Raw genomic sequence first — 25787 nt, 5'->3', positions numbered from 1 at the left:
GAAGCTGCTTTTAAACTGCATTTTGAAAGTTCAAACTTGGGGGCACCATTGACGTCCACTATATGGATAACATTCCTGAAATGTTTTCCTTAAGAAACATAATTTCTTATCGACTGAAGAAAGAAAGACATGAACGTCTTGGATGACAAGTGGGTGAGTAAATTATCTGTACATTTTACACTTGTATGCATGTGTATAATTTAATCCAGACATACATACTACAGCACACACTACATGTTGCCATTGTCATGTGATGATTTTCTCGTGGCCTCATTGGATAGTACAGTGTCCATTGGTTACGCACTTCTGAATTCAGGTGGTAGCGGTAGGTCATTCATGAATTTTTTAGGTATTTCATGAATACTGTCGATTTGGACTTAATATCTGTTTGATGAATGAAGACACACATACAGAAACTATTTTCACATTTATGCAATTGGCAGAAGCAAAACAACTTGCGTTGCATTCATAGTGAACTTTAAGTTCATGCATTCGCCCTTGGAATCAAACCCATGACCTTCAGCTTCCGTTTGAGCTACAGGAATGATAATTACACCCTAATTTTATGCTGCTTGCACTAATTACAAATGACACACTTCAGCTTTAATATATGTAAATATTATGTAAAATGTTTTTTTTTTTTCTTGTTTTACCATGCCTATTTTGAACTGAACTTGCTGCAAGACAAATGCAGATCTGTAAGATCAGGGCTCAATAGACTGGAGGTTAACATATTGAAAATGTCATTCCTATTTATCTGAAATTGCCCTCACTACATAATGATTTCCAATACTCAAGACCGTCTCATTGAAGGCGTAAACATTCTGCCCATGCCAAGTTTCTTCTTTCATTCAGGAGTGACGGTTGTCATTGTAGACGGGCTATTCCAGGACGACAGTTATTCTTTTAATTACCCAGATGATGACAGTTGTCTCCTTAGGCTAGATCTGAAGTGAGCCCCGTGGTATCAAGAAGGAAATTTCCTGCAGCTCTTCTTCAGAAGGACATTATGTGCCTCATGCTTAATGTAATAGCATCTAATATTAGCATGCTTAACATTAGTCAGTTTTGCCATTTAAATCAAGTTTGTCTGCCCTGTAACTTTTTAGCAAGTTAGATAAACCATTAATAGCTTTGTCACAACTTTGCATGTAGACACGAAGGAAACAGCTGGAACATGTCTCACGCCTGTCTATTCACTGGGCCTGCGGTAGACCAATTAATATCCAACACTTGTCAATAAAAAAAATTAATAGGATCACATTAAAAAGTCATTAGAAATGCAAAATCATCCTGTCAGTGACAAAGCATGTCACACAGAAATAAAACAACATTAATATTCTGACTACATGACATTAGGTGAAAGTTACTGATTCATTTCTGATTAATATCCACACATGTACCAGCATATCAATCAATTAATAGCTAATGGCTAATTTTATATTGAATCACCACTCAAGCATCTATTATTAGTTTCAATAGAGAGTCATTAGTCCAGTGGTTATCATCCGGTGGTAAATCATATTTGGCACCAAACGCACGCTGTGCTGTTAAATAATAATCCGTCAGTGTTATCCAGTTGACATTTAATGCAAACCAACAGCAAGATTGCAAGTGTGATATTGCTTTTATACACTGGTTCAATAATTAGATAAGAAATGAATTTAAAACACAATAGTTACAGAAGCGATGTGTGTTCAGCACAGTTGTGTAGTGCAGTCTTTCATAAATAATTTGTTCTTGTTAGATTAATTACTTACACGACTCAGGAATTACGAGTTGTCCCAGAGACTGATTTGTTCATCTTGTTGTGACTGCATATACGCAAAATCTCGAAAAAAAGGACCTAAAGTGAGCTAATTTCTGTTTCCCATCATTTATCTTTGGCTGCATATATTTCAAATTCAGCATATTAAAAGTGTTTGTGGCAAATTGATGTGTATATATATATAACTTTTTCATTCAACTCGTTTTGTTTCTGAATGAATTGGTGTTTTTGAATGATTCATTCGATTGAATGACTCAACACATAATGGCATACTAGTCATACTACAGTGTTTATCCTTCTGTGGCAGAAATAGTAACTAGTACACAGTTCAGAATTCAACAAATGACTCACTCATGAAGTTAATATATTAGAACAGCTGATTTTATTTTATTATGTTATTATTATATATTTTATATAATATATGATTATAATTTTTGATGTATATTATTCACAATTCAATGCTATTTGCCAATTAAATATGCATTATTTAAATTAATTTTAGTTTTTGTATTTGTATTATGTATTTATATATGCTCTGAAATGTTTCTCTGGATCACAGCAGCAGATATTCATCAAATGATGAGAAAAGCACCAAAAGTATTTGAATAGTAAGATTTTTTTTAAAAAAGTTTTTTAAAAAGTTTCTTCTGCTTAATAAGCCTACATATATTTGATCCAAAGTACAGCAAAAACAGTAAAATTTTGAAATATTTTTTACTATTTAATTTACCTGCTTTCTATTTGAATATAATTTAAAATGTAATTTATTCCTGTTTATTCATTACTCCAGTCACATAATCCTTCAGAAATCATTCTAATATTCTGATTTGCTGCTCAAAAAAACATTTATTATTATTATTATTATTATTATTATCATCATCATCATCATCCTCAATATTTAAAACAGTTGTACAAGAGTACATTTTTTTCTGTATTCTTTGACGAATAGAAAGATCCAAAGATCTGCATTTATCTGAAATAAAAAGCTTTTGTAACATTATACACTATACCATCTAAAAGCTTTGAATTTTTGGTTTTTTTTGGGTGAGGGGGATCCTTTCTATTCATCAAAGAAACCTAAAAAAAATTCTACTCAAACGTTTTCAGCATAATAATAATAAATGTCTTTTGAGCAGCAAATCAGAATATTAGAATGATTTCTGAAGGATCATGTAACTGAAGTAATGATGCTAAAATTCAGCTTTGAAATCACAGGAATAAATTACATTTTAAAATGTATTCAAATATAAAACAGTTATTTTAAATACAAAAAAATATTTCTGAATTTTACTGTTTTTGCAATACTTTGGTTAAATAAATGCAGGCTTGGTGAGCAGAAGACCAGATGCCTTTATAAAATGTTAAAAATCTTACTGTTCAAAAACTTTCGACTAGTAGTGTATATCCAGACGTACAATCTAGTTGTGTGCTTTCATAATTTTAAAAAGGTAATTTATGTGTCTGAATGGCATTTACGTGATTTAATATCATGATATCATTCAATATGCAGATATCATGTTCAGATATACAATGGCATGATTCATTCGTACTGAATTTAATGTTGCATAGCCTCTTTAAGTGTTATTAAAATCCATTTAACTGTGTGCTGTGTAACTGCTTCCCTGCTTCGGGCACGGAAGCAGATTTCACAACTCGTCATGGATCCATGTAGATTGCAATATGTCTTTGGCATCATATCCCCATGTGTTTTTTCCCTTCACACAAGTCTGGCTCTATCTCTGTCCTCTGTAACATGTTGTGTAGGTTGATATCTCTCATGAATAATAAATGATGGGTCCTGATTGGTAATCCACTGATGACTCTGTGAGCCACAGACCTTGTGGATGCATCATCTGTCCTCCAGCACCCTCTCAATCCATTCAATCCATCCATCCTCAATTAGAGATTATGATCTCTCAGTCTGTAATATATTGAATGAATCATCCCATCCCACCATCGGCACCTCACTATACAAGGTTTCTCTCTCTCTCTCTATTCTCTCTCTAAAATTCGTCATGCTCTAAAATGAGCTCTTGTCTGTGTTTTTTTTCAGTCTTCATTGTCTCATGAATGTTTTGTGAGCTCGAGACAAACCGGGCTAATGATTTGCTTTGATGTTTCAGAAGTTATAAACTTTTCGCTGCAGAGGAATGATTCATTTCTGGCTCTTTCTCTTTCTCTTTATCAGTGTTTTGCAGCCTGACATGGGGAAAAAGTCCAAATACAAAACCACAGTGAAGAAGAAGACTCTAAACCCAGAGTTTAACGAGGTCAGCTATTTCAATTAAAGGTGTGGTCACATGAAGCTACACAACTGAATGAGATTATGGTTCTTGCAATTTATTAAAAATGAAAAATGCTGATTCCTTCCTGTTTAAGTCTACTTGCACTAAAATGCCTTTTACACAATTTTTTTTTTGCAGTGGTTGAGCATTGCAGCCAGTCACAGACAAATGCGATGGCAAACCAAAGGCATTTAAATTAGTCTATAGGGAGTGTTGATTATCATTTTAATCTAAATTAATAACCGCAATAAAATACCGGGAAGAGATACATAACAATGAGGATGTTGTCACAGTCATCCAGCCCTTTAGACTTTCTGCTCTATTCAAATCCATTCATATTCATGTAAATGTGGGCGAGCAGAAACACAAGCACAAGTGAAAACGTTTCTGCATACCTGTAAATTTGTGTAGTCACAGATTGATCTTGACTCAAATTGAAGAATAAAACCTTGAAGTAGGTGATGTATGTGACCCTGGACACACAAAACCAATCATAGAGGTCAGTTTTTTTAAATTGAGACATCATTTACACATTTATAAATAAGCTTTCCATTGATGTGTGGTTTGTTAGGATAGGACAATATTTGGCCGAGATACGACTATTTGAAATCTGGAATCTGAGGGTGCAAAAAAATCTGAATATTGTGAAAATCACCTTTAATTTTGTCGAAATGAAGTTCTTAGCAATGCATATTACTAATCAAAAATTAAGGAAATATCTTTATGGAACATGATCTTTATTTAATATCCTAATGATTTTTGGCATAAAATAAAAATTGGTAATTTTGACCCATACAGTGCATTTTTGGCTATTGCTACAAATTGCTACATGCTACTTATGGCTGGTTTTGTGGTCCAGGGTCACATATGAAAAACATTTTAGGTTATTTTTTGTTACTTAGAATTTATGATTTATTTAAAAACAGGAGACCTAGAATGACATCTGATCCTGTTCATAATTTTGCATGTTTAAAGCTGAGTGTGACCACACCTTAAATAAATGTGAATATAAATGTTGTTTTGTGCCTCTACCAAAACTCATGCGTGTCCTCTTCAATCCAGGAGTTTACCTATGAAGTCCCGCATGATCAGCTGGCCAAGAAAACCCTGGAGATCTCAGTCTGGGACTATGACCTGGGCATGAGCAATGACTTCATAGGTGAGTTTTACAAGCATAAATATATACATACAACTAGCAGTGCGATACAGCTGTGATTCGGGCACTGAGGAAAGCGATATCTCTTCGTACTATCCTTTCATCTGTTAAGGGTGATTTCCGATAACAACACTGCTCAGTGCATTTGTTTGCTGCATCTTACAAAGTGCTGTTGAAAGTAAAAATAACTTTCTTGTTTACAACCCTGTTTCATTCTCTTTCAATATAAAAGTCTTTACGACTGACTCACTTATAAAAACAGTCTCTTGTCGCCACCTAATGGTGGAATAATGTAACAAAAATCACCATCATGAACACACACACCATTTCCCAATAGTAAATAATATTTTTAAATACTACTATTTATATAAAATATTATTTGTTGAATAATAATAGTTAATTAGCAACAACAACTACAAAAGCCATCATTAAAGTTGCTAGGCAAGTTGATACCGATAGCCTTGTGGGCAACGAGACGACATACAGCACCGCCCGACAGATTCAAGGAATAGAAAGAACTGCTGTATGTGTGTGTGTGTATATATAGATATATATGTATATATATATATATTAGTGGTGTCAAAATTAGCGCATTAATGCATTAGGAATATTTAACGCAATTAACACAGGGGCGGGGCTAGGTTTGGCCATCCCACTCGCAACTGCTAAAGAATAGTGTTTATTTAGACGCGGAATGTCTTTGCGAGCACATCAGACGAGAGACATTTCAGAGACACGCACCAACTTTACTTCAGCGCCAGGTGCGAGTCAAATAGCGTGGAAATGGTACCGGTGACGAGAAGCTTCAATAGAACATCAGTGAACTGCGGTCAGATGAGATGTTGTCAGGCCGTATGTCAGTAAAAATGACTCTTCCTGTCCTGTCAGCCATTATACTGTGGTCGTAGCCCACGCTCCACAAGTGCACTCACAAATGTGCCGGTGCGCACTGTACTTAAAAGCTATATAAAAATGCTGTATCATATTCAAACCCAAATGAAACCATGAGTATGCAATGTCATACTTATGTCATCAGTTAAGTCATGAAGTTACAAAAAGGCGATTAAAGCTGCATTAAAACTGTGCATGTAAGCATTTATGATTTGAGAGCCACATTTAAAGCAGTAATAACCTAATAAGCAGCTGCTGTGATGTCTGTTAACCAAAGAACATATTATACTGCAATGTTGAATGGCTGTAGTCAGTGGTTAAATATTAAGAAAAAAATTCATCAATTGATATCAGTGATACTTGCATTAAGATGCATTAAACAAATATGAAAAATATGCATTCTTTGTTTTTTCTACATTAATTTGAAGATTGAATGTGAAATTATTGCAGTATAAAAGTATAATTACAAACTTTAATGTCAGATGGAATTAATTGCGATTAATTTCAGAAAAAAATGTGTGATTAATTAGTTAATTTTTTATCGATTGATACCACTTATCTATACTATATATATATATATATATATATATATATATATATATACAAGATTTTGCAGCTAAATTAAGTAAAAGTACCAAATAATAGAGATATAGAATATGTTTGTTCTACAGTGTATATAAGATTGAGTTTTTGCATTTCTGCAGAATGCTTTGCTGCATTTACTTCCAATATAAGAGCAAAACTGAGCGACAGATTATTGTCTCTGGTATTGTCAGCATGCCACAGATGCTGTAGATAGAGCTTAACTTATTTTAAGATGGATTTTGTTTAAGATGGTGCTGTTTTGATGCTTTGTTCATGTAGAAGTGAATGTTACAACGTGTGTGTCTCATTTCCTGTGCAGAAAAAGAAAAGAGTTTTATATAAAGGGTCTCTCATCGTTGGCTCATTCTCATGTCGTTCCAAACCTGTATGACTTTTTCCTTCTTTGGAGCACCAAAGGAGTAGTTTAGCAGAATGTCTTCTTTCCATATAATGAAAGCGGATGGGGTCCAGGGCTGTCGAGCTCCCAGAAAACAAAAAATCATCACAAAAGGATCATAAAAGTAGTCCAGTATGAACCACACGATAAGAAACAGAGAAACAGACTGAAATGTAAGTCGTTAATCACTGAAAGTAATGGTTGGCAGTCGTGGTCACTGTTCAATTTTAATGAAAGAGCTGCCTGGACATTCTGCTATAAATAACTGCTTTGTGCTCCACAGAAGACAAAAGATCATACAGGTTCAGAAAGACATGCAGGTGAGTAAATGATGACAGAATTTTCATTTTTGGCTGAACTGTCCCTTAATGAAAAGAAACAGAGGAAGAATCTAGAACAGAAAGGCTCTTGAGCATTGTGCTGTGACATGTTTATTTACGGTTGAATGACATGAGCGCTCTGTAACGATCGGGACAGTGAGAGTAATTGATGTCAGTGTTACTGATTTAGAGGGGACGGCTGAAGAACGGATGGGGGGAATCAACAGAAGTGTAAAGAGATGAAGGGATGTGAATGAACGGAGGCTTGTGAGAGACATCCAGGCGTGAAGGCACATGGAGGATGCAGGTCTCAGATTGACAAGTGCAATGAAGCTTAGTATTTATTTAACATTTTCGTGGATCTTTCCAACTCGCCTTCTTTTACCCGCTCCCTGTCCATTTCCTTTCTTTTTCTTTCATTGCCTATGGCAGGGATGTCATGCGTAGGGTTCATTTGTCATGGCTTGCTCGTGGCCATGAGCATGTGGTATTGATGTGAGGTGTGTGTGTGTTTGTGTAGGAGTGATCGAAGCGGGACAGAATCTCAGTACGTGAGGGGCCTGATGAAAAGAAACGCAGCTTGTGTCCACCAGCACACTTGCACGCAGTTTCATTATTCAGAGCAAGTTCAGGTGTTAGACTAAGGGGGAAACGCGCTGAAGTGTCTAGAACAACTCAACTCAAGAAGCTCAAGAATATCATAAACTACCAATCAAAAGTTTTAAAGGATTTTTAAAGTTTTTTTTTAAAGAAGTCTCTGATCACCAAACCTGCATTTATTTGATCCGAAGTACAACAAAAACAGTAACGTTTTACTATTTTTTTTATGTGAATATATTTTAAAATGTAATTTATTCCTGTGATCAAATTTAAATTTACAAAAATTAATACTTTTATTCAGCATTGATGCTTTAAATTGATCAAAAGCAAGGTTGCCAGGTTTTCAAAAGAAAACACGCCCTACTCAAAACAAACAAATTTAGGCATTTTGGGGTAAAATACACTGGTTTTTTTTTTTGTTTTTTTTTAAATTCGCATTTCAGTGGCTAAATATCACATTATTGGTCACTTCAACCCACGTGAACAGTGTTAAAGTAGCCCAATTCCGCAGGAAAATCGTGGACTTGGCAACACTGAACAAAAGTGATGATAAAGACATTTATAATGTTACAAAAGATTTCTATTTCAGATAATGCTGTTCTTCTGAACTTTCTATTCATCAAAGAAACCTAAAAAAAATTAAACTGGGCTGTTTTCAACATAAGAATAATAATAAATGTTTTTTTGCTGTACTTTGGATGAAATAAATGCACCCTTGGTGAGCCTTTTTCTTAAAAAAAAACTTAAACTGTTACTGTTTAAAAACGTCTGACTGGTAGTGTATATATGCACACATATATACATTTTTATATATATATTTATAAATATATATTTTGAACACAACAGATTTATGTGCGAATATAGACAAGCATGTATTGAAATGTTTGCGTGCTCATCACTCTCTGCTCAGTGTTATTAACCTCATAAATATGTAAATAAGCAAGCATCTATTTACTAACCAGAGTAAAATATGAACAGTATAAAAGAATAGTTCAGACAAATTAAGCATGCAGTTGCCTAACACACAAAAATTCAATTATAAGATCAAGGAAAATACATTACCGTTCAAAAGTGTGGGGTCAGCTAGATTTTCTTAAAAGAAATAAATAATTTTAATCAACAAGGATGCATTATATTGATCAAAAGTGATACAATAGTTATTACAAAAAATTCTAATAATTAAAAAAAATAATTTTCTTTTAAATTTTCTATTTATCAAAGAATCTTGGAAGAAACATGATCTGTTTTCACGAAAATATTAAGCAGCACAACTGTTTTCAACACTGATAGTAATACAAAATGTTTCTTGATCACCAAATCAGCATGCTGGAATGAAAGAATTAATGATATTTGACAATATTACTTCTTTACTGTATTAAATAAATGCAGCTTTTGTGAGCATATAAGATTTCTTTCAAAAACATTATAAAATCTTTCCCAACCCCAAACTTTTAAACAGTAGTTTAATATATATATTTTTCATCAAGGCTGCCTTTATTATATATATATATATATATATATATATATATATTGCAAAATGTAAATAATAATAAAACAATGTAAAATAATGGTTTTATTTTAATATACTTTAAAATATAGTTTTTGTCCTGTGATGCAATGGTGAATTTTCATCAGCTGTTACTCCAGACTTGTGTCACATGATCCTTCAGAAATCATTCTAATATGCTGATTTATTATCAGAGTTCAAAACAGTTGTACTGCTTAATATTTTTTTGGAACCTGTGATACTTTTTTCAGGATTCTTGGATCAATAAAAGGTTAAAAAGAACAGCATTTATTCAAAATAGAAAGGTTTTCTAATAATATACACTACTGTTCAAAAGTTTGGGGTCTGTAAATTTCTATTTTTTATTTTTTTGAAAGAAATTAATACTCGTATTCACCAATGATGTGTTAAATTAATAAAAAGTGACAGCATAGATTTACACTGTTAGAAAAGATTTTTTAAATATTTCTTTTTTAAATTGTTATTTATCAAAGAATCCTGAAAAAAGAATCCCAGGTTCCAAAAAAATTAATATTTGGCTGCACAACTGTTTCCAACCTTGATTATAAATCAGCATATTAGAATGATTTCTGAAGGATCATGTGACACTTAAGACTGGAGTTTTTGAGACTGAACTTTACATTTTACAATATTACTTTATTTTTTGTCAAATAAATGCAGCCTTGATGAGCATAAGAGACTTCTTTAAAAAAAACATTACAAGTCTTACTGATCCCAAACTTTTGAGTGGCAGTATGTTTGGTCAAAATCATGCAGCCTGTATTTTTCATTTGGTATCTTACTGTTCTCTCTTTCTCTCTCTCTTTTTCAGGTGGCGTTGAATTGGGAATTAACGCAAAAGGAGAGAGACTGAAGCACTGGTTTGAATGTCTGAAATACAAAGGAAAGAAAGTGGAGTACTGGCACACACTGACACAGCAAGGAGCCCCTAGCAGTGACTAACACAGTCAAGCACACGTTAATTCTCAAAAACTAATACAAAAATAATGGAGTAATAATGATAAAGAAATGCAATAATGCTCAGTCTGAGAATGCTGATGATGATGACGTTCAATATTAACGCGTGAGAAAAAGCATAATAATCTATTGTACAGCTAAGTGTCACATTCTTTTGTGATGAGAAAGAAGCAAGTGCGATCACAAGCCCGGATTGTGACGCACAAACAATCGACCCCTTTTTTCTGGTCTACACATCACTTATGTGAAACCGTAATAATGTGTTGTGACTATGCCACAGGAGCTCATGCCATATTATAGTGTTATTGTTTATTACATGTTAAACGTGTAATAGCATCCTGGTGTTTGTTACAGTTGGTGGTGCCGTAATTTTGCACACTGTCAAAGCACAACACATCCAGCTGACTGTAAGTGTCTATGTGTACCTATGTATTTGTCTTTCGTGATTTGTTACGTATGAAAGTTTACAGTCTCTTCCAGCCCGACAAAAACACGACGCACAGGAAAAGCACAAGGGGCGGCGCGTGAAGGAATTCTAAAGCAATGAAAGAAACTGTCTACGGACTTAAACGCTCACTCAAGAACTGCCGCCTGTCACTTCGAGCAGAACCAAACGACAGTCACCTCAACGCGAATGTGTGTGAATGTCCCTGTCTGTTTTGTCTTTGTACGTGTCTCTGTTGAATGTTTGTACAGTCTCCTACAAAAAGAAAAGAGAAAAAAAAAAACAACAAGCTCTGATGCACGTCGACAGACTTTTTCGCTTTCTCTCCGGTGCCCTCTACTGGTTTAGAGGTCTAACCGCCAGGACAATGCCAGTGCGGAGGGTGAATCGCCTCTGGCAGGCCTCATGCACAACTGCACGCCCCATTAGGGGTTAAATTAGCAATCAAACGAAGCCTTTGAGGGACAAACTACCTGTCAAGGACGTCTTTGGGTCGCACAAAATCAAAAAATCTGGGTGGCTTTGTCACAGCCTTGTGAATCCATGCACATTTCTTGTCGTGCGTGGGAATTGCGGCTGTAATTGTATCTGTGCGATTGCATTTATTAGCTGTTTATTAGATTCAAATCATCTAAAGAAATCTACTTTTCATCTGGTCTTGATTCAAGACATTTTAATTGCACTTATTGTTAACCCTGTCCTTTCATGGCCCCCTTGTCTCCGTTCCTGACCTGGAGTTCTGCCGTGTTGTTTTTTTTAACTATTTTTTTTACATTTGAGTTATCAAATGAATGGCCTAAGCAGTGTATAATTATCAAATGTTATCCTAAGCAGCTGCATGCCAAGTGAATGTCACATATGCTTTGATGGACCACCAATCTGCAGTGCTTATGTTTGTCCTAATATCCATCAATGGGCCCATCTAAGCGTATTTGTTTTTGCTCAGTGAACTGGGACAATCCAGGCTACCTTTGAGGAAACAGCATGGCATTTAGATAATGGACTGGCACCACCTGCCAGCCAAGATGGGACTCCAGGGGAAGCGTTAATGAACGAGGGGTCAAACTGAAGGAGGATTATTCAAGTCTCGCTCACGTGTCCTCGTTGACTGTCTGTGTGGAACATGTGATGTGACTGCCATCGTGTGTCGGTCTGTGTAACTGCGTCTCGGAAATAAATTGGTGCAACAGTGGCGAAATGAGATGAGAGCGAGTTTTGTGCGTTCGAGTCTTATGATCTTTCTTGTCATGCAATGGAAAATAAATAACGAATGCATGGTAAAGTACATCTTTAATGACCGACATCTGCATGCGTTCTGATTCTATGCATAACATGATGTGGTTACAAATGCATTTGTTTGTGATAAATGAATGAATGTTGAACAGAGTTTCATTCTTTTTTTATGATGAGACATCAACTATTCTTCCCATGAACAGAGGAGCGCCAGCCTCATCGCTCCACAATATCAGAACGAAGGGCTGTAGAGCCGAGAAGACAGACAAGGACCGAGAAAAAGAAATGCTTGTGGCTGCGGCGGCCTCCACTCCCGTCTCCGTCATCGAGAAAAAGGCACTGTGACGAGCATCTGAGATGAATGATTCAGAATCCCCCGGAAATATTCCACACAAGTTAGGCGCTGTGAAGAGGTCTTCCAAACCTGAGAAGAGGTGAGGAGAATTCTGGTATACTCGTCCACATTTGTTCCAAATCCACATTGTTTTTTTTTCCATGGAATACAACACGAGAAGTTTCAAAGTATACATGCTTCCTTTTTCCATACAATGACCATTTATTGTTGACTAAAAAGCACCATAAAATTATAAACGTACAGCTGAAGTCAAAAGTTTACATACACATTGCAGAATCTGCAAAATGTTAATTATTTTACCAAAATAAGAGGGATCATACAAAATGAATGGTGTTTTTATTTAGTACTGACCTGAATAAGTACACATAGTACACATAGTCCAAGAGAGAAAATAAGAGTTGAATGTACAAATTTGACCCTGTTCAAAAGTTTACATACACTGATTTACATACACAATTGACATGTTACCTGAATGATCCACAGCTTTTTTTTTTTTTTTTAGTGATAGTTGTTTATGAGTCCCTTGTTTGTTGTGAACAGTTAAACTGCCTGCTGTTTTTCAGAATAGTCCTTCAGGTCCCACAAATTCTTTGGGTTTTCAGCATTTTTGTGTCTTTCCAGCAATGACTATGATTTTGAGATCCATCTTTACACACTGAGGACAATTCAGTAGGGACTCATATGCAACTATTATTCTGATGCTTCAGAAGGAAAAACGATGCATTAAGAGCTGGGGGGTGAAAACTTTTTGAATTTAAAAATCAGGGTAAATTTAACTTATTTTGACTTTGTATCTTCTGTCGCTTCTGAAAGGTAATACTAAATTAAAAAAAAAAAAAAAAGACATTTAGGCAAAATAAGAAAAAATGTACACATACTAATTTCTTTCGAAAGTTTTCACTCCCGGGTCTTAATGCATCGTTTTTCCTTCTGTAGCATCAGTGAGCGTTTGAACCTTCTGTAATAGTTGAATATGAGTTCCTCAGTTGTCCTCAGTGTAAAATGATTGATCTCAAAATCATACAATCATTGTTGGAAAGGGTTCAAATACACAAAAATGCTAAAAACCAAAGAATCTGTCGGACCTGAAGGACTTTTCTCAAGAACAGCAGGCAGTTTAACTGTTCAGGACAAACAAGGGACTCATGAACAACTATCACTAAACAAAAAAACACATCTGTGGATGATTCAGGTAATAACACAGTATTAAAAATCATATGTATATGTAAACTTTTATTACTATTTTCTCTTGTGGACTATATGTAAACTTTATTTATGTGAAATCTCTTATTCAGGTAAGTACTAAATAAAACAAATAACATGCATTTAGTATGATCACTCTTATTTTGGTAAAATAATTAACATTCAGCAGATTCTACAAGGTGTATGTAAACTGTATAATAAAAGTGGTCCATATGACTAGTGTACTATATTCCAAATTACCTGAACCCATATCATAGCTTTGAATGAACAGGCCAATTTTTTTTTTTTTTTAGTGAATGATTCTCATTTCTGATTTTCTTGTAAAAAAAAAAGTTAAACTCTGAATATTTTGTGGTGCATGATTTTCTGATAATATTTACGTTGTATGGAAAACCGGATTGTGTATAGAAAATAGAACAGAGTTTGGAACAAGACGAATAAATGAGCATTTTGGAGGAAATAAAGTGATTTTCTTACCCAGTTTTATCAGTAAGCCCTCCAATTGGGTGTTAACTGTCAGTTTAATTTTAGGCAGTGTGACCTCAGTGGTTTGGGCTTGGATTTTGTTAATCTCAGAAACCATTGCTTTAATAGAGTCTTTGTTTATGTTTTTCTCCATCAATACAAAGGATTCTTTTGATGTTGTTGGCGGGATCAGTATGTACAGACTGTTTTTGCCCGTAAGAGGGAACTTTCCAACCTGGAGAAGTAGTTTGCAGTGTACTGTATATGTTGTATTTGTAGTTCATTTTCATTTTCAGCAAATGATATAATTTATGCAGTGAATAGTTCTGCAAATATGTGTTTGTACTTTTACAAATACAGTATAAGTGCTTGTAGTTCATTTTCAAAAAATGGTGTCATTTATGCAATGTAAAATTGCATTAAAAAATTGCATCATTTATTTTTTATTCTATTTTAGAGTAATTTAATTTTACTTTTTCTTATTTGTTAATTGTTTCATGCACTTATCTGTAGGTGGTGAATACTTTTTAAACTGTTTGAAACTTTATGGGATTTACAATGGTGAAACAGCAGCAACTAGCAAATATATCAAATACCAAGTTCAGTATCCGGTTAATAAAATCAGTATGAAGTCTCAAATGTCCATAAATGGCACCGTTTCCTGAGAATGACCTTTGTGCATTCATTGCGACACTCACCTCAGCCTGTAAAGCTTTGATGTATCCCATTTGAATGCTGTACTTAGAGCTGTAAAGAGTCTGCACATTTTTGAGCTCACCTGAAAATGTCATGAACTTTTCTCGTTTATTTGTGAATTCAAAAACTGTCTTCCATTTACCTGTAAAGCACAAAGAAACAAACACAGTGTCATAAAAAAATAAATAGGTACATTGTATATGCGTGTATATATATATATATATATATATAATGTCACTTACCATTAAAGTAGACAGCATTTACCAGAACAAAGGTGGTAACTTGATCCATATCAGCAATTAACTCAGTGATTTTCTTGTTTGTCTTTTTTGCCACCCATTTGTTGATGAGATTCACGTTTTGACTGCTGTCATTGGTCAGCTTCTGTGGCTTGACATTATAGAACTCCAGTGATTGGTTGACAAAAGCTTTTCCCAACTCTTGCTCTGTGGAAACGAAACTCTTCAGGCTATGGATATGACTGTGTTCTTAAATTAGGCAGTATCAAAATGAAGTCCAGAATAACTGTTTCTGATGTAATTACAGCAATGCTGTTATTTAGAAACCATATACCCTTGTGAAAAAGAAGTGAGCCTAACTGTAATCATAAAATTGTATTTTCAAAGACTTGTACTTGCAGATAATGAATGAAACATTTACGTGGACTTAGAAAGACTAGACTTTCATGACTGATTCTTAACATGCTTTTAAAAAGGAAGAAGGGTCTTATCTAGTGAAACAATCCATTATTTTCAAAAAATAATACAATTTATATACTGTTTAATGTCAAATGCTCGTTTTGTCTTACTCTGCCTGGCCTGTTTTTGTTCCGGTTCATGAAAGTCAGGGTACGTCGAAAAACTCCCATCTCATGTTCTCCCTCAACTTCAAAATCACCCTATATCGCTGTTTTACCTTTTTTGTTAAGGGTGTTTGATCTTCTTTGCATGTTCACTTTTCAAAGACTGTGTCGGTACTTCTGCAGCGGTGTAGTCGATGATTTTGAAATGATTTTTGAAGTTTAGGTTGAGTTTTTCAACATACTGTCTTGAGCCAGAATACACAGCGTTCAGGCAGAGCAAGACAAGATGAGCATTTGACATTAAAGCGGAGCCCTCTCCCAGGACAGCACGCCAAAATTTGCTTACTGTTTACTCAACCAGATCAGATGTAAGGGTGAAAGTTCAAACTCGAGGCACCATAGCAGTGCATTATATCCTGCAATGTTTTCCTCAAAAAACATAATTTCTTTATGACTGGTTCAATTAGAGTACTCGATTTAAGGTGCAGAGTAACCGGCAAAATACCGGAAGTGGTCCATTCCACAGACGAGAACAATAGAGGGTATGCATTGACGTCACTTTCCCACTGGGACACGCCCCCTCTCAGCCAGACTGAGTGGCAAAAGAGCCTTCAGCGTGAATGGATTTAATAGGAAAATGCGAAAACGCGAATAAAACAAACGATTATCGGTTTAAACTAAAGGTTGCTGAACTCGATAGAATGTTCCTAACAACAAATATCCAGTGGTCAATGGATATTGATGCAACCAGGAATCATATTTTCTAACACTTATATGTGTCTGATTTTGACGTCGGGGAAAGTAAAGCAAATTTGCCTGTGAACTGATTTTGTGAAACAAAATAGGTTGGTCTAAACCCTGAAAAACGTATATAGTTTTTGTCTGTGTTTATTTAAAAACATTCAGTTATGCAGAATTTAAGATGGTAAATATTTAGCTGATGAGTTGTCAATACAATATACTATAATACAATATGTTGGATATGATTTTACTGCACAATTCAACATATTAACATGAAATGATAACTGCAAATCTGTGTTTCGCTACCTGGAGATCATTTGTTTCTTTGAATTGCAGCGATTAGTTTGCTTCTCTTTTCAGTAGCTTTCAGCAGTCTGTAAAAATATACCTCAGGTTTCTTGTCAAATCTATTTGTACAGTCAGTCGCAAAGCTCGTACTGCTTTCACAGGTGTTTTGTGTGTTCTGTTGCAGCATTCACATTGAAACCAATGCTGCCACTCAGTCTTTTTGCCATTCAGTGGGCGGAGCCGCGGCCACTCCAGCTGACGGTGACGTCACATGCTACGCATTTTTATACCAGAATTGGACCAAAATACTACTGTGAATTCACAAACGCTACTATTCGGGGTCATCGGATGCTAAGTTCATTTTTACATGCTGTTTGAACATTAATGTGTGTTGGCAGTGTATGTACAAATCTACTCTATAATGATAAAAATCCATGCAGTGGTTTTTAATCAGTCTGTAAAAATAATATCCCCTTTTTCAAATCGAGCCATTCTCAGATGCCTGTCGTTGTTGCATCACACAGACAGAGGCCGCTCCCACGATAGTTGATTGACATGAGCGTCTTACCTCGGATCAGCTGTAACAGTCCGCTCTCTTCGTTTTGATGCCGGAGCAGGGATTTAAGTTAGACAAGAATTGAGCAATTGAGGTGTTGTGTTGCTGGATGTAATAATGAACATAGTGGTCATCATTTACTCCAGACGTCTGAGCTGCTGAAGATGCAGTGGATTACATTTGTTTGTGAAGGGAATGCGCCTCCCGATCTACATATATCCGTCTATGTTCGCGCAAATCGTTCATGATCCAGCTTCACTTACAGCAGAAGTGTGTATAAGAGGTTTTTTTTAAGAATCTTTGCGATTGCTTTTCCTAATAATGTGCTAATTAGCAAGTTTAGTGGCTAAATGTGGCTAAAATAAACAGGCTCGTCACTCCACAGAGAGAAGAGAGGGGCGGGGTGAGCAGAGCTCATTTGCATTTAAAGCAGCCTTGACCAGAATGGGATGATTTTTGCAGAGCTGATTTTAAGAAGGTAAAAATGGGTGTTGTTTTACACTACCATTGAGAATTTTTAACCAAAGTATATTAAAGACTTTTCATTAAGACCTTAAAGAATCATATCAACTTGTGGAAAATGGGCATCCGATGACCCCTTTAAATAAATTTATGCGATGAAGGTTTAACATCCCTGGTGAAAAAACCAGCATATGCTGGTTAGGTATGTTTTAGTGCTGGTTTAAGCTGGTCCTTAGCTGGTTTATGCTGGTCAAGGATACCTAACCAGCATTCCAGCATCAAAACATACCTACCAGCATATGCTGTTTTTTTCAAGAGGTTTTTTCATTTTAATTAATTAGTTAATTATTTACATGTGTGTAGGTTACGTACATGCGTGTCAGCATGCTTCCATTCACAGTAAATGCTGCTACACAAGAGCTGTTATCATTTACAAGTGTGAAGCGTCTCAAACTTCATCTCTACATATTGCTGACAGTTTGGATTTATCATAAGGTTCATCTGGGAACGCAACGTGCGCCATTTCACCAGATTTGTAAGGTAAATCATTTATAAACCTACGCAAACACAGGAGAATACAATAGTATGTTTCTCAATATGATAACTGTTAATCGCGATTTCAAAATAAAAGCTCACTCTGAGTTTACACGTTTTGATGTCCACATATTTAAGAAATTACAGTGGCTGTAGCATTTGTCATAAAGAAAATGAATTGTATAGTATTAAATATTAAGTGGATATTTAAATTCAATTTGTTGTTCAGTCAATATTAAACAAGGATTAGATCGCTGTAAAGTGTAAAAACAATCGTCAGGCCATTGTTATAATGCGAAATGTAGATTAGTTCTATTGTTTATGGTACATTGTTTTTTAACAGTTTTGTTCAATAAAAGCATATGATTACTTGGTTTTGATAGTTTATTTGAATTAATTATCTTTGCTATTATATAGGGTTTGTATTTTAAGTAATTTAAAAGTCTGTTGTTAATTTAGGTCTATTATATTATCACATAAAATAATTATAATTATCCGATTGCTCGACTGTCAGAATAATCGACAGATTACTGGATTACCCAAATAATCGTTAGTGACAGCCTTAATTCTAAATAATGTGCAATGAAGTATCTGAAAACTGAAAACTTGCATTCAGTATATTCTTTTAAAGATTATTATTTCCATAGTAACATAATAAATATTTAGTATGCACTTTTTTCACAGGGTGAGTGGTTATCTTAGCTATTGTGTATGTGTGTGGGGTTTTTTTTTCTGTGGCTACCTGGGGAATAAAAGATGGCAGAGGCCATTTCCAGTGTGTCCTTTATCACTTGTTTCAGTTTCTTTGTCTCGTAATGCACACAGGAGAATTCAGAGGGAAGACTAAGAGCATGTTCCAACTGTGTTCTGGTCTCACCTCGAGCACCTTGACGCAGAGAGAAAGAAGTAACAGCAGGTCAACAACAATGAACAATGTGTAGCCTTTTGGTGATTGTCTGACGTTCCTCCAGCATTTGTCTTACCCAGTAGCAGGTTATAAAGAGCTACAGCAAGGCTGAATGGGGAGAAGATCAAGTTGGTTTCGGGTTTTGAACCTTTCAGATCGGCGTATACATAGGAGGAGAATTCTGTAAGTGATTCCGCCAGAATTTGCTTCCCTGATCTGCTGTCCTGTTCGTTACAAGGCTCCCATGGGTCAGTGTGCCCAAAGCAGCGGGGCAGAGGAGGGGCTAAGGAATAGAATAGTAGGTAAAGGTTAATTGAGCGATTTCATTACAAAAGGATGTGATTTGAGGTGTAGACATAGTTTATGTAAATCTAACTCAAATCTCTGCTCTTAAAGTCATATTTTATGCACCCCCAACAGAAAATCTCACTCCAATTATAGATAATGTAATTTTACAGTAGATGAGCCCTGAGTTAATGTAACTCATAAAATAACTCATTTCTTTTTCTTTTACTCTTATATAGTAAGAGTAATATTACAAAAACATGTATAATTTTCCAAATATTTTCTTTTATGTTGTTTTTAATTTTATTCTGTAAAAGTAGAAATAATAAAAATAGTTGTAAAGTTGGTTTGTTTTAGATTAAATCATTTATACATTTAAGTGCAATAATGTTTAAACAGCTAGAATTTATACATATGGTTTATTTTAAAAATACATGTCTTTTTTTCTAAAGCTAGATGTACGAATAATAATAAAACAACTGATACAATTTATTTTACAGTTATTTTATACATTATTTATAAGTAAAGTGTAATAACAATAATATTAAAACAGACATTTATAAATGTTTTAATTAATCTTATTTTAATTTAGAATTTATTTTCTAAATATAAAAATATTACAAAAACAGACATTTAACAGAATTTATACATTTTAAAAAATTAAATGTAAAAATGATATTAAAATAACTGATAAAATGTATTTAAAAATTTATTTATTATAAAAACTTTTTTTAAAAAGTGTAAAATTATTTCCAAGTGTAAAAACACAGGCATTTATAAATGTTTTAATTTAATGTTATTTAGAATTTTATTGTGTTTAGAATTTAGAATCTTATATTTTCTTAATATAAGAATAGTACAAAAACAGACTGAATTTATCCATACATTTTATTTTAAAAAATGCATCATTTCATTTTTAGAGTTAAATGTAAGAATGATATTAAAACAACTGATAAAAAATATTTTTAAATTAATTTATTTTATTTAAAAAAATTATAAATCTAATAGTGTAATAATGTTAAAACAGGTGTTTATAAATGTTTTACTTAATTTTATTTTTAATTTCGAATTTATTTTCTTAACATAAGAATACAAAAACAACGATTTTATACATACATTCTATTTTCCTTTTTTCTTATTTTATTTTAAATAAAATGTAAGAATAATATTTCTAATAAAAATAATAAAACATACAGAATGTACATAAATAGTAATAGAACATAATAATTATAAATAAATATAGATAAATAAATAGTAATACATAATAATAAATAATATATTAATAATTTACATTTTTTACATCTTTTTCTAAAAAAATGTATTTTCTTTCTTTTTTTTTTAAGAATAAAATGTAAGAATAACATTAAAACAGACAAAAATTGCATTTTAAATAAGTGTATGAAAGGAATACCTTCCACTTCCAGTTCTACTGACAGCGTCTGAGATGTCTTTGTTATGACACAGTGGTACATCCCAGCATCATCCACTCCGGTCTGACTAATTTTAATCGCCCAGTCGTGTTCTTCAGGGCGGATGTCCCAGAAAACCCTCTGAGATGTCTTGTTCTCCTCCTTTTGGTTGTCTGTGTTTTTGTCAATGTTGAGAAGCATCACACCATTTTCTGTCTTTTGTTTCCAAACAACAGGAGGATTTTCTGTCTCGCTGGAAGAGAACACTTCATCAACCTTGCACTGAAGCATCGCATCACTACCAGCTGCTACTTTGACGACCTGCCATTGCTGAAAGGGTGGCGGCACTACGAAAGGAAAAAGGGTTCAGTTTGTTAATTGACCTGTGAGATTAAAAGTCCAGTATGCGACAAAACCATCTAACCTTCCACACGTATTGTGAATGTTCTGCTCAACTTGAAACGATCCTCTCCTATAAAACCCTCCTGAACACACTTGTACTGTCCCTCTTGGGTGGTTTTTATGTTTCTGAGGTTCAAGGTTTTCCCTTCCTCGAGTCTGTAGTTCTCCTGTTTGTGAGCAGACGTGAAGCTCCAGGTGTATTTGGGGTCAGCCAGCACAGGGGCATCATCAGGAAGACAAGGAAGGCGAATGTCGGAGTTTAGCAGAACGGTGATGTCACAGGTGGACAGGGAAAGCTGAAGAAAGAGGAATGTTATATATGCAAGGGTGCACGTTAAGTGGTGTGTGTGTGTGCGCGCGTGTGCAACCAAAATAAAAAATGCGCTGGGTAAATAAGTTCAGACCATTTGCGTATACCGACATGGTTGACAGCTGTTATTGCACACTCAACGTTTTAGATCGACAAACTATAATACTGTGAACACTAGCATAAATCTAGGCTACAATCTGCCTGTTTCAGAGCAAAACACAAAACTGTGACATTTAATTTATTTACTGACGTGCTTCACCTACTTGCATTTATTTGCTGGCAACCCGCCAAAATAAAAGCTTGCTGATTTTAAGTTTAAAAATGATAAAAAATTCTTGTAAAAAAGCAAATAAATAAGTAAATATTAGCATACTAAGTTTTTATTTAATACTATTTTTTAAAATGTAATTATCATACTTCATTATTTTGTTTATTTTATTAAAAAAGTACAATAATACTACTATTACTATTATTAATTATTTTATTTTTTTAGTTGTATTTAATGAGAAAAAAAATCATGCTAGTTTTGAACAACGTGGAGGTGAGAAAATGACAGGAATTATTTATTTTAACTTGGGTGAACTGTCTACATCAAACACATCAAACGGCATCCTGTTGTTGGTTAGAAGTAATATTTAATTATTTATTTATTTATTTATTTTGGTTGCTTTTTTTGGTTATTATTTGTATCATTACAATTTCTGTTTTTATTAATATTTTTACGATTTCAATTTTTATAAATATTTTTAAGTAGTTTTATTTTCAGTTTTACATTTAAAACATTAAAAAAGTGGATTTGATTTTACATTTTTGATTGTAAATGTACACTTTTTTGGTGTGTTTTGTCATTTTTATTATTTTTTTGTTGTTTTAATTTTATAGTGTTTCATAATTTTTTAGTTTTAGTTATTCTAGTACATCAAGTTAAACTAAATGAAAATTAAAAATGTTAGACACTTGCTTATGTATATATATATATAGTAACCTTTTTGTAGTTATTTTGCAATGCGGAATTAAGGAATTTTCTTTGAATTGCGAGTCTTACGGTTAGGTACACACTGTAACTAGGAGAAAATTAAAAACTATCCACCATTTTTCAACACGGTAATAAGTCTATGGGTGAGATTTTTGGTTCCTTAGCCTCTATAGGGAAATAATGAGAAAAAGAATTCTCAGTTCAAACTAGATAAAAAAGTTTGTCAAGACAAACTTTAAGTTGGCTTGAGAAAGCTGGAACAGAAAGTTTTAAAAAGTTTAAAAAGTTTCTAGAGTTCAAAAAAGTTCAAGAAGTTTTAAAAGGTTTTAAGTTTGATGGTTTTCAGTCTGAAATAGTTTGAATTCTAAAGTAGTTTTAAAAGGTTAAAGTTTGGATGTTTTGAAGGCAATACAGTCTGTCAGAGATAGATAGATAGATAGATAGATAGATAGATAGATAGATAGATAGATATAATGATGTTAGCATGTTATTAACATGAATAACATGTGACTAGCATGATGTTATAATGATTAGCAAGGTACTATCATGTTGTTAGCATGCTTATAAGATTATTGGCAAGTTACTACCATTTTACTAGCATGGTGCTAAAACAATTAGCAAGTTACTAGCATGTTGTTAGCATGATTAGCAAGTTACCAGTGTTACTAGCATGATTAGCAAGTTACTAGCATTTTGCTAGCATGATTAGCAAGTTACTAGAATGATTCTGGTTGCTAGGCATAGATAGATAGAGTTTGTAGAGTTAAAGCTCTAGGACGAGTTAGTGTCGACAGATTTAGTCTGCATATCAGCATATCAGAAAGTGTGCTTTCTCAAGCCAACTTAATAATTATGTTCATAATTAAGATAATACAATAAAATAACACAACAATTTGGAATATCAAGCAGCAAAATGAGCTGTTTTTTTTTTTTAAACTTGCAGCTAAAAATAGCTGGACGCAGATGAGACCGGAAGTCAGGACCCAAAAAATGTACAAATGGCTGCGCCTGCTCTTTAAGCCGCGTTTTGCCGCCTTTCCACTATCTCCGACGAACAACAAGCGACAGACCGGAAGTCATTCAGTTCCAGTGGAGAGTAGTGCGGGAGCTGCGTGGAGATCCGATCATATGCGTATGCGGAAATTTCGGATCCGATTTGAGCTGCGGATGCGTCAATATGTTTGAACTTCTGCGGTACACCCACTGATCTATATATAATGATCTATATATTCTCTATTATAGATCAGTGGGTACACCGTATGCGACCGCCCGACCGGATGTGATGTATCCTATTAAAAACTATGAGCGTATGTTTAGAATTACCAATATTTTGTTTACTTTAACATTATTCTTTAAACACTATTTCTGTAAAATGGTGCTTTAGAATAATTATGGCAGAAATAATTATTTTATAATTATTAAATCATTATTTGCGTTGATTAGCTCCATAAAACCTACTATGTTTTTATTTGGGGGTCACTTGTTTTGTGACGAAACATTCACACATTGATTATATTCATGTAAATCATTAATTTTACCAAGGTGAATATGCCGAGGTAACGGTTGCTGCACGACCAGTTTGAAAGTTCTGTGCGACCGCCACTAGGGGGAGAAATGCGACAGTCGTGTCCGAATGTCGTGTGCAGTGGAAAGGCGGCTTTACGGGAAAAAAATAGGTGGATACATTAAAATGATAATAAATATCAGTTGCAACATTTGGACAAAAAAAAAAAAAAAAAAACAGAACCGGGAGGGGCATTCGCGTGCTATCGTAACTACTCGACGCGAATAGCGAATCTTGCAGTGTAAATTTTAACGTTTTTTTTTTTTCTGGTACTTAACGTGAGGAGATGCTCGTCAATACAATATAACACAATACGACGGAACAATAACAACTTGTCAGTTAAATAGTAAGAGTAGTCACTTGATTAATCACAACTTGTTAAAAGGCATGTGAAAATGTTAATTTTTATGCCAAAAAATATTGTGTAAACACCCTCATCTTATCATTCATTTACTTACACCTGCACAGAGCAACAGGAGGACGCGATACATGGTGTTGGATTCAATCCTGGAGAGAAAAGAAAAAAACAACTCTGTAAGTTATAGTCTCAATACATGTGATATTCACCAAAAAATAAAACACTTAAGTATGTATGAATAACCTTTTAAGTAACGTTACGTAGATGTCCAGACAGTTTTTAATTCATAATTAGAATACAGTAGGCTAGGTTAGCTACATGTAAATCTGTTGTAAGAAAAGAAAAAGGGAACAAAAAAGAAAAACAGCTTACGTAGATGTAATTCCAAATGGAAAGAAGCTTCGAGCCCATGAAATGTCTGTCTGTTTGAAGCTTCTGTCTGGTCCTCTTGCTATGTTTTCTTTCTTCTGCTAATTGGTAAATCATTACACAGATGTTTGCTAACATGATTCTTTATGTACACAGATCCTTGATAGAAATCTGACTGATTTACGGAAAATCACATGTCCAAAGTCTCTTTAACAGATAAAAAAATAAAAGTTTATCTCATGCACGAATGCTGTGGGCTTGAATGCTTGTTGTTTATTGCATTAGTTTTAAATAATAAAATTCGTACAACATGGTATGTTAGATTTGTACCTCAGTACATTCGAAAGATGTTTTCCAAATAAATCACTTCATTTGCTTTTTCTCATTTACCTGCACTTTTTTGACTCCCACAGTTGTTTTTGGCCTATAGGAGGATCTAGAGAGGGCAATTTTCTTTTAATTTGTTCACAAGGTCAAGATTCTTCAGTCAGTTTTTTTCTGCTTACATGTTTTGACTTTTTTTCTTCTGTAGAGCCGGAAGGTGAATATGAGTGGTTTATTAAAATGCTAATTAATGCAAACGTTTCAAAAGAAAATTGCCATTTGCGCCTCTGCACCTCTATGTCTGAAGTGTTTTCTCAAAGAATAATTAGCAATGAACATTTTATTCAGGTACATACATTTTTTTCCTTCAATACTATTTCACCAATGCTAATAATAATGTTTCTTACAGAATCATAAGCAACTTAAAGAAACAAAAATGGACAATATTGTCTGGTCTTTTTTTTGTTGTTTTTTTCAGAGCTAAAAGGGCATGTTTATCCTGACCGCAGTGCCCAGGAGATTTGGTCCATCTCCAGATCGGGGGAGTGAGCTGTATTATCGGACTCTGACGCAGAAGGAAACAGTGAGTATTGTGATTTTGATTTTATTTCTTATC

At 34.2% G+C, this 25787-nt stretch overlaps 2 protein-coding genes across 3 annotated transcripts in view; one reads left to right on the top strand and one right to left on the bottom strand.

Moving 5' to 3' along the window:
• Positions 1-11289, top strand: part of doc2d (double C2-like domains, delta) — a 47575-nt gene extending 36286 nt beyond the window's left edge. For both annotated transcript variants that reach the window (XM_051116748.1, XM_051116749.1), the window contains exons 9-11: positions 3957-4038; positions 5116-5212; positions 10342-11289. In XM_051116748.1, the coding sequence (XP_050972705.1) occupies positions 3957-4038; positions 5116-5212; positions 10342-10472 (310 nt within the window). In that variant the 3' untranslated portion in view covers positions 10473-11289. The remainder of the gene's footprint in view (positions 1-3956; positions 4039-5115; positions 5213-10341) is intronic.
• Positions 11290-12205: 916 nt separating this feature from the next.
• serping1 (serpin peptidase inhibitor, clade G (C1 inhibitor), member 1) lies at positions 12206-24944 on the bottom strand. The gene is made up of 10 exons (XM_051116740.1): positions 24851-24944; positions 24579-24627; positions 21293-21566; positions 20871-21215; positions 19251-19457; positions 19010-19153; positions 15127-15330; positions 14887-15026; positions 14201-14423; positions 12206-12589 (listed from the first exon to the last, which is right to left on the bottom strand). Exons 2-10 carry the CDS (start codon positions 24609-24611, stop codon positions 12333-12335), a joined length of 1827 nt encoding a protein of 608 aa, XP_050972697.1. The 5' UTR covers positions 24612-24627; positions 24851-24944; the 3' UTR covers positions 12206-12332.
• Positions 24945-25787: the final 843 nt, after the last annotated feature.

The sequence above is a fragment of the Labeo rohita genome, chromosome 8 (assembly GCF_022985175.1).
Source record: "Labeo rohita strain BAU-BD-2019 chromosome 8, IGBB_LRoh.1.0, whole genome shotgun sequence".
In the NCBI taxonomy this organism is placed as follows: Eukaryota; Metazoa; Chordata; class Actinopteri; order Cypriniformes; family Cyprinidae; genus Labeo; species Labeo rohita.
The sequence above is the reverse complement of the archived record's forward strand: the minus strand, read 5'-3'. Positions and strand labels throughout refer to the sequence as shown.